Consider the following 10,606-nt stretch of genomic DNA (forward strand, 5'->3'; position numbering starts at 1 on the left):
GGGGTCGTTTGACCGTTGGGTTTTTCCGTAATTATTGTATGGCCTTGCCTTACAATTATAAAGCGCCTTGGGGCAACTGTTTGTTGTGATTTGGCCGCTATATAAATAAAATTGATTGATTGATTGATTGATTGAACATGTGATTTATACCTTTTGAAAAACAAGGCAAACATTACGGTACATAAATCAAAGAGTATGTAATTTCATAGATGAATCTCAGATTTCAGCTTTAAACTGGCTGTGTTGCAGATTCAGTACCTGGATATGCTCGCTGGGGCTCACATCTCAGCTCTCCAATGCCATTGCCGTAGCAATAACAGCGGTACTGGTTACCATGGATGACTTTGTACCAGGTCTCTCCAATCTGATAAAAGTCCCTGGTTTGTGGCTCCTGACATTGGTCTGTCAGAGGGGAAGCAAAGCAACAGATGATGTCAGAACAGAATCAAAGAGCTGAGGTTCTCTGTTTTTTAATCAAGCCCATAACGCACCGAGAGCATCACACTTCCATCGCCCCCGTCCCTGTCCAAAGCACGTGCAGTTCATCATGTATCCTTCATTGTGACGTTTGGAGAAGGCCTGGTTTACTTCATAGGTCAAGCCATCAACAATACACTGATCTGGACAAATAGAATAAGAGATAAAAATCAATACACGACCAACATCAGCTGTGTGTCAAATCCAACTGGAGCTGGCTGTCTGACCTCGCAGCTGAGAGTACGCAATACAACTCCACTTCCCCTCGACCGTTCCCCATGCAGGTGCACTCCATCATGTGACCCATGACATCATGGCGTTTGTCCCACTTGTCGCCAACACGGTTGCATCACTCCATCATTGGTGGTGCACACCTCTTCATGGGCTGCCAAATAAATACATTTTTAAAAAAGAATGTGACAGCAATGACCAAGTTGGACAAAGAAGTGTAAGTACATCCATTGTCACTCCAATCCACCCATAGAGTCACAGATGATTCGCAAGTACTGGTCAACTAATGTATGTAACTACCAACTAAGCCCCCAGTCCACCACACGCACATACTAACCAGCCATGGGGCAAAATCCAAAGCGCTGCTCTGCGTCATAATTGTAGGTGGTACCGCACCACCTCATACCGTCACGGCGCCCGTCAGAGGTGCAATCGGTGTAGTTGCGACCACTGTAGAGAAATGGGAAGTGGCACATGGCACCATTGGAGTTCCCACCTCGTGTTGCTACGATGGCTGGAATTGAGAAGGTGACAACATTGTTGTAGGTCAAGATAACTGAAAATTGATCAGGATAGCTGACGTTCCACAATGGCATTCCATGTTTTCATCACACTTTGAGGATGAATATTTGGGTAAATCAACTCAATTACTGTTTTTCAGCTTCATTTAATAATTTCTAGAGTTACTTATAGAGTTGATGCAACACTACTTTGAAAGAGAGCCCGTGCACATCCTGCACACACTGAAAAATTGACTGCATACCAACACTATATGAGAAATAATAGCTGATATTAAACAGAAGGTTTAACAGAACTTTTGTGGCAATAGTGACACCAGAGTTTACTTTCGCCGTCATTGTTTTTTCTTTATCTCTGTACCACCAACTTCCTTTGTTCTTTCCTTCCTTCCTTCCTTCCTGTCCAATAGCCTCACCATTTTTCTCAGTACAGAATGAGTACTGCTGATCAGTCGCATAGTCAGAGGTCGTGGAGCACCAGAGCTGCCCGTCCGTACGTCCATCTGAGGTGCAAGAGTAGTAGGTCTTCCCCAAGAAGACAAAAGGAAATGCGCACGGCTGACCATTGGAGTTGCCACCATACACCTGGGCCCGGGCCTCTGCACAGAAGGGGCAGAGAACAGTTTATACAGTTTAAACACACTCACATTGTCTCAATTCAGAAGACGGACTGTTTCAAAGTTTAGCGTACATAAACAATCAAATGTATATATGTGGTTGTTTTAATTCTGATGTGTGCCATTATTACGTTCAACTAGTTATAATTCTGGATTAATTGCTGTATATTTGTCTGAGGTAACTGGGTGTGAAATGAATTTCCCTTTTAGGGATCAATAAAGTTGTCTGAATCTGAAATGTGTTAGGGCCCCTTCACACATAATATGAATAAGTACAAGGGCAGACCACAGCAGAACAGCTCGTATGAGAGAACCACAAAAACATTGAGCCGACGGGCAGGCGTGCACGATCCCACTGCAATGGTATCATGGAAGAGAACAGATGATGGAGAAGTTACATTAGGCTTTTAATTTACTGCTTGGTTTCTGCTTGGTGAATACATTACATGGAATTTCACACATAAAAATGCCATATTAACACATCCACAGACAGCTGAAAGACAGTACTGTGCGCATGATTTATTAAACTGGACTAAAAAAGACAAAAGTGCTAATAGCAGTAAAAACTACAACTTTCACTGCTGCTGCTTCTCAGAACAGCCAACTGGACTGTGAACTTGGGTTATGTTGTGTTTGAATAAGTTGAAAAGGTGGAATTTTGATATCAGGACATTCCTGGATTGGGGAGCGAGTGCATAATTTGGAAATTCCGACCTCAGAATACAATTGGAATGTAGTGAGGGAAAACAGTGCCACCTACAGTGGCTATGCTACGCTTGTTCCACACCAGATTCAGTGCCCATGATTAACAGAGTAGAGTTTGCACACTGCTTACTTGAGACGCACGTGGCTCCAGCCTCAGTGTTGCGGAAAATCAAGAAGAATTTTTTTACATGGAGTCTATTTTTCAGGTGCAAATAAACAGTTCTCCCACACAAGATGCACAATGGGAACAACTTGGGGATCAAGGACCTTGCCCAAATGACTTGTAATTTTCTCTGTCTAATGGGGATTTGAATCAAAGATCATTTGGTTTCAGGCCCACTGTGTTAACCTAAAGACCAGTGGTTCCCAAAGTGTGGGTAATGAAGGTACTGGAGGTGGACCATGGTGCCACAGAAGAAGAGGGCACCAGCTCCTTGTGACATCATAAGCCAAGAAATAACAGATAAAAGGTTGAATCCAATTAAACAAAAGGAAAAATCTAGAAGTAGCTCCAGATCACCAGCAAAAATTGTTCATCCCTTTTTTGCCCTTAAAACCATCTCTCCCACAAAGCAGCACCAGAATCTGTACATCATTATTTGAGTTACAGTGTTTGTATACAAATTCATCAGGACAGTCACATAACCTCAGCCCTCCTCTTTTAGTTGGAGGTAAGAAAAAAAAATTGCTCCATATTTCTAGCAACCTCAAAATTATTATGGCATAGGTTCAAGCTTTTCATCAATTTTTTAAAATTTTCTTGTGTTAATACATTTCATATTCCAAAAACACACAAACCAGCAGACACAGAAAGGCAAAAACTGAACCCCTTTCATAGGGATCATAACCCCACAGAAGTAACAGGCTTCAGATTTATATTTGAGAAGCTTCTTGTTTAATAGGAAAAATACTAATAATGGAGAGTTTTCCAGTGACTGAATAGAAACATACTTTAACTTCCATATTTTCGTCCGGTGTACTCACCCCACTCCTGACAGCTCACTCCGTTGCCCAGACATGTGCACAGCATCTGCTTGTTGCCCTGGGTCCTGATCCAGCGCTGTCCATCATAGAATGTAGTTCCGGAATCTGTGCGACACGTTCCCGCGGTGACAGGCTGTGGTAGTGGCAGAGGCTGTGGGTGAATGGTGGCCACCACCGCTGATCCTGTGCCTGCGCACCACCCAAAGATGATAAGTGGAAATGGTCTAAGTAAAGTGTTTATCAAGACTGAATCATCTCAATACACTATCCGAACAGTTCAGGCTCACGGCCTTACCCCGTCCTGTGTTGTGTCTCTCACACTTCCACTCTCCTCTGCCGTTTCCTAAGCACAGGCACTGCAGCGTGTGTCCGCTTGTGTCGGTTTTGGTCCACGAGTCTCCGATACGGTAGGATCTCCTGGTGTCCTGGTCGTTGCAGCGATCTGATGGTAGGAGAGCAGCAGTCAAACATCGCCTCTTACTGTCCAGTGTCCATCCCTGCATGCATGTTCTACTTACTCCTTGAGGTGCATGTGATGCGCCCGTTTCCTTCTCCCAGACAAGTGCAGTCCAGCATCATCCAGCCCTGATACGGTTTCTCCCAGGTCTCCCCTACCGTGTAGGATGAGGCAGCGGTGTTGTCATAGCAACGCTCAGCTGCACAGAAAACAGGACATGCTTAATTACAATACTTTTGCATTTTGCTAAAAGACATTTTGAAACATGTGACTTGAATTCAAAGCATTTTATTTACCAGCAAGAAAGAAACCAGGTGAAAATCAATAGTTGTGATGCAAGATGAGCAACAAGGACGGTCGTGCTCGTGTGTTTGTGCTGCTGTTAAATATTTACAGCGGTGTTGAATGCAGTAATACTTCTGAGAAATGTCCCTTCTAGTCATACCTTTGAGCGGGGGTGCACGGATTTGTGTGTTTGGGGTGCAAACACACAATCTTACACACTCAAACTGTGATGTTTGATGTGAGGTTTCCATACCCACGGGTTTGCAGGTCCACTCTCCTTTGCCATTCCCGAGACACACACACTCCAGCATGTAGTCAGAGCTCTCGTGAGGCCTCTGCCAAGTATCTCCGATTTTATATGAGTTCCCGCCTTCGTGGCAACGATCTGTGTGTGGAAAGGTTTGGGGTTATTACAGTGTCTTTGCTTATAAAAAATTAATATAATACAAGTTATATTACGTGTTTATCACATATTCAGTTTTTTTAATAAAGGAAGCAACATTCTCTGATGCACCACTAAAAATCTGAGAGTTAAACACTCTGAGTCAAATATTTCAGAGTTGAACTTAATTCCTAAAGTGTTTATTTTGATACTCTCAATGTTGTACTTTGTGTAGTGGCGAAGCTGTTTCTTTAGGTTGACCATATCACTGCTGAATCAATATTCTATAATATTCTATGATTTCACTCTTTGAGGGTTCAATTTTAGCTCCACCCATGAGTCAGGTGGGAAATAAGAAAAAGGAGTTCTTGTGACACTTGCTGTTGATTTTCTTTTTGTTTTTTTGTGGTATTCAACAACACTCAATCACAATCATCTATCATCTATCCCCACTAATCTACTAAATATAATCTTTTTTTTTTTGCTTACTTGGACTTTCCCATAGCCCTTTTCTTCAGGAGTCCCACAGGGGTCTATTCTTAGGTCTCTACTTTTATTTCCATGTGTAAGGTGATGTTAACGGTCAGTAATATCAAGAAACAATGCTTTTATCATACTGATAATACATGACAGGATAAGGAAGTGTGGGAAGGGCTGCTTGTTCTACTGCCATTGCAACCTGGACCCGCAAAAGTGAGAGAAAATGAATGAATGACAATGCACACATATCTGATCTAATCCCACAGTCTGGAAGGCAAACCAATAAACTGAATAGTAATCAATAATATCCACAAATTATCTTCAGTTAAATAACAATAAGAGGTGACTTTTTCTAATACGTCAAACCGGAAAGTAAGTATGGTGGGGTGTTGAAGAACATATATAACTGCAAACCTAAATTTAGTTGTAAAGACCTCATTTACATATTGTAACAGAATATTAATATTTTGTAGTGGTGGTGGTGGTTTATACTGAAAGTTACTTAGAAATCGGGTAACTCACTTGCGATGGTACAGCTGATCTTGCCTCGACCTGATCCAATGCAGGTACAATCCCAGATCATCCTATCCTTCGGTCTCTCGTAGGTTTCGCCGACCCGATATGTTCTGTCGTTGTATTTGTCAAAGCAGGTCTCCTCCACTGAAAAACAGATAAAACACCTGGTTATCACCTGGGTGCAACGTCTCTTGATATATGAAGGCTCGCTGGTAGACAGAGTGAATACATTGTCTTTTTGTGAGGTTTCCCAACTCCACTGTTGCCCTGTTTGTCATAATATGGAACTGGGACTAAATTAGGGGAAATTACATTCAATGCAATTTGATGTTTTGGTTTGTTTGTCTGTTTGTTCTTCTTTCCAGGTGTCAAAAATGAACCTGTAGGTGCAACCCTTGTCTCACACTGACCTTCAGGCTTAGTTTTGCATTTGATCCCTGCAGCTCCATGACAGGTGCACACCAGTGTACTTCCAAGGAAGCGTTTCTCCCACTGTTCGTTCAGCCTGTATGAGCGGCCGTTCTCCTCACAGCCAACTAACGATTAAACACATCCGTCATCCATATAACCACATACCACCACAAGTTATCATAGAGGAACGCTGTTTGCTGGATGGCAGAAGTGATAAATACCGTAAAATGAGAATTCATTACCCTGCTGTACTCATTACAAACCCCAAATTAAGAAAAAGGGGGTTTACAAATCTCCGAGAAATTACGCACTGGAATGAAATTCAACACCAAATATAATATTAATAAAAACCTTTGTGGTCCATGTACAAACCTGGAGCAATGGCTGAAGTGTAGTGGAGGTCAGGATACACTGATACTGTCCAGTTTGTCTTTTACTCTTCCCTTGCTCTTTGGCACACAGTGGACTGCGCTGCTTACGCACAGCGCAACCAGTAACGCCGTCACTGCGCCGACACTCATGTTGGAGAGGGCAAAACACGAGAAATTACAAAGTACCAAAACGGTTATTTAGGAAGAAAATCGGGAAAAGAATAGAAGGGAACAGGATAGAAGTTCGTCTTGGAATGGCTGCTGTTCCAGGCGGATCAGTTCTCCGCCAAGCAGCGGGTGCGCCAGGCTGAGCGCAGCGGTGCGCACTGGTTTTATACCGGACACCCAACCCACTGAGGGGGAGGACTTTAGTTTATTAGGGGTGAGGAACGCACACTGGACACTTCACCAAAGAATGAAAGGCACCACATCAGGTTTGATCTCTGTTTCCAGCATCAGAAGAGAATGTACCAGGAGGAGGAAAAAAGAGACCCACGGACAGTTTATTTCTTTAAACTGCTTCTCCTTTCGGCTGCTCCCGTTAGGGGTCGCCACAGCAGATCAATCGTTTCTCACCCTTTAAAACTAATCCATTTAAATTCAACTGGAAACAAACAGATGTAAATCAGATCATTTATAGGCCTTTATTTCCACAAGACAAAAAACATTCACCGCTAATTAGGGGACCTCTGTGCACAACTTCTTTTAAAACCAACCAAATTAAAACACTCTGGCCCTTTGTGCTCTGCACAACCATTCACTCGATTTATTGGCCCAGATGACAGCAATCCCTTCAATGGAATGTTGATTACCTCCGCAAAGAAGGTGTTTATAGCTGTGTCTGCCTGTTTGTTTGTTTGTCTGTTATATATGATATCTGGAAAATAGAAGAATGTTTGGAACATAGCAACATTTAACTCATAAAGTTGTGAAAGCATGTTGACGAAATTTGGTGAGCAGATGCATAATGTCCTAGAAAATAAGGAATTTTATTTTGAATTTGATCCATAACATATTTTCCAGAACATCTGCAGCCTTGACAGAGGTGTGCGTGCTCAGAACCAGAATGTTTTTTTTTTGTCATTGACCTGTGGTATATACACTCAACAAAAATATAAAGGCAACACTTTTGGTTTTGCTCCCATTTTGTATGAGATTAACTCAAAGATCTAAAACTTTTTCCACATACACAATATCACCATTTCCCTCAAATATTGTTCACAAACCAGTCTAAATCTGTGATAGTGAGCACTTCTCCTTTGCTGAGATAATCCATCCCACCTCACAGGTGTGCCATATCAAGATGCTGATTAGACACCATGATTAGTGCACAGGTGTGCCTTAGACTGCCCACAATAAAAGGCCACTCTGAAAGGTGCAGTTTTGTTTTATTGGGGGGGGGGATACCAGTCAGTATCTGGTGTGACCACCATTTGCCTCATGCAGTGCAACACATCTCCTTCGCATAGAGTTGATCAGGTTGTCAATTGTGGCCTGTGGAATGTTGGTCCACTCCTCTTCAATGCTGTGCGAAGTTGCTGGATATTGTCAGGAAACTGGTACACGCTGTCATATACACCGGTCCAGAGCATCCCAAACATGCTCAATGGGTGACATGTCCGGGGAGTATGCCGGTCATGCAAGAAACTGGGACATTTTCAGCTTCCAAGAATTGTGTACAGATCCTTGCAACATGGGGCCGTGCAGTATCCTGCTACAACATGAGGTGATGTTCTTGGATGGCACAACAATGGGCCTCAGGATCTCGTCATGGTATCTCTGTGCATTCAAAATGCCATCAATAAAATGCACCTGTGTTCTTCGTCCATAACAGACGCCTGCCCATACCATAACCCCACTGCCACCATGGGCCACTCGAATCCACAACACTGACATCAGAAAACCGCTCACCCACACGACGCCACACACGCTGTCTGCCATCTGCCCTGGACAGTGTGAACCGGGAGTCATCCGTGAAGAGAACACCTCTCCAACGTGCCAAATGCCAGCGAATGTGAGCATTTGCCCACTCAAGTCAGTTACGACGACGAACTGGAGTCAGGTCGAGACCCCGATGAGGACGACGGGCATGCAGATTAGCTTCCCTGAGACGGTTTCTGACAGTTTGTGCAAAAATTCTTTGATTATGCAAACCGGTTGTTTCAGCAGCTGTCCGAGTGGCTGGTCTCAGACGATCTTGGAGGTGAACATGCTGGATGTGGAGGTCCTGGGCTGGTGTGGTTACACGTGGTCTGCGGTTGTGAGGCTGGTTGGATGTACTGCCAAATTCTCTGAAACGCCTTTGGAGACGGCTTATGGTAGAGAAATGAACATTCAATACACGAGCAACAGCTCTGGTTGACATTCCTGCTGTCAGCATGCCAATTGCACGCTCCCTCAAATCTTGCGACATCTGTGGCATTGTGCTGTGTGATAAAACTGCACCTTTCAGAGTGGCCTTTTATTGTGGGCAGTCTAAGGCACACCTGTGCACTAATCATGGTGTCTAATCAGCATCTTGATATGGCACACCTGTGAGGTGGGATGGATTATCTCAGCAAAGGAGAAGTGCTCACTATCACAGATTTAGACTGGTTTGTGAACCATATTTGAGGGAAATGGTGATGATGTGTATGTAGAAAAAGTTTTAGATCTTTGAGTTCATCTCATACAAAATGGGAGCAAAACCACAAGTGTTGCGTTTATATTTTTGTTGAGTGTACATGTTAAAAGTACTTTAAAAATAAAAAGACACATATTAAAAAAAGAAGTGCATGATAGTACATGAGACACAATGGGGACATAGTACAAAGCAAAAGTCAGTCACAAGCAGTTGTTGGGAAAGTGAAGTACATGGACCCACAACAGAGGACGTAAATGAACGGCCAATAGGAAGTCCGAATAAATAACAATTTATTCTGCAAATGTGCACAACAACCAAATATGCTTTTAGTCTGTCAATCAATCTACACAAAAGTTGACACGTGGGCAGGCCCGAGGGTAGGAGACGCCTATCCAGAGAAGAGCCAGGACCCATGAGGTTCCACTGCCAACGAAGACCTGCAACACACCGGAGCCGCCAAGTCCTGAGTCCCCAGGTGGCCACTGCTTCCAGCTGTCAGATCCAGTACTGCTGGCACGAACAGACACAGGTTAAAGGTGGGTGTGTATACACCCAGCAAACAGTCAGCAAAAATACAGTTCCTTTCTGCGGGGAAAACCTCCACCTCCAAACACAGGAACACAGAGTACGTGCAGTGCCTTATGTATCACTTAATCAAGTCTGAAGTGAGGAGTGGAGACGCCAACTCCTCCAACTTCCACAGACTCGGCTACAAGCTGCAAGTGTACAAAAGGTTAACGACTGCAAAAAGCTCTGCTGCAGAACGGCTGAGTAGTTTACATGACGCGTAAGCTGATAACTCGGCAGAGTTGTGGTGTCTCTTCCAGGCTTTTATGGGATGTGATGATGATGGGATGATTAGTGACAGCTGTCAGCTCTGGGCTCTTGGTGGTTTCCTGCGGCGACTGCGCCCCCTGGTGCCCGAAGCCCGACGACAGGCAGGGCGCCCTCTGGTGTTGGGCCAGCAGTACCTCCTCTTCGAGCGGCCCACACAACAGGACCCCCCCCCCCCCTCATTGGGCGCCTCCTGGTGCCCAACGAGGCTTGTCGGGATGTCGCTGGTAGAAATCGGCCAGGAGGGCCGGATCCAGGATGAAGCTCCTCTTCACCCAGGAGCGCTCTTTGGGTCCGTACCCCTCCCAATCCACCAGATATTGGAAACCCCAACCCCTCCGGTGAACATCAAGGAGCCTGCGTACCGTCCATGCAGGCTCGCCGTCGATGATGTGGGCAGGAGGCGGCGCTGGTCCGGGGGTGCAGAGGTCCGAGGTGTGATACGGCTTGATTTTGGACACATGGAACACGGGGTGGATCCGCAGTGAAGCTGGGAGTTTTAGCTTCACTGCGGCTGGACTGATGACTTTGGTGTTGGGAAAGGGTCCAATGTATCTGTCTGTTAGCTTGAGTGAGTCCGTGTTCAGAGGTATGTTTTTCATTGATAGCCAAACCTCCTGCCCGGGCTGGTAAGCGGGGGCCGGGGCACGTCGGCGGTCTGCATGGCTCTTCGCCCTCATCCGGGCTTTCAGAAGGGCAGAGCAGGCTGTCCACC

At 44.7% G+C, this 10,606-nt stretch overlaps 1 protein-coding gene across 1 annotated transcript; it reads right to left on the bottom strand.

Annotated features, from left to right (window-relative positions):
• Window positions 1-229: 229 nt before the first annotated feature.
• On the bottom strand, window positions 230-10,263 carry LOC117504344 (fibronectin-like). Its single transcript, XM_034163784.1, is given in 15 exon segments — window positions 230-402; window positions 492-620; window positions 705-735; window positions 737-820; window positions 822-862; window positions 1,046-1,222; window positions 1,643-1,825; window positions 3,533-3,721; window positions 3,828-3,974; window positions 4,051-4,188; window positions 4,528-4,659; window positions 5,659-5,796; window positions 6,063-6,188; window positions 6,436-6,474; window positions 10,257-10,263. Coding segments are annotated over 15 exon segments (1,734 nt in total).
• Between the last annotated feature and the right edge of the window lie 343 nt (window positions 10,264-10,606).

This window comes from Thalassophryne amazonica, chromosome 2, assembly GCF_902500255.1.
Source record: "Thalassophryne amazonica chromosome 2, fThaAma1.1, whole genome shotgun sequence".
Lineage (NCBI taxonomy): Eukaryota > Metazoa > Chordata > Actinopteri > Batrachoidiformes > Batrachoididae > Thalassophryne > Thalassophryne amazonica.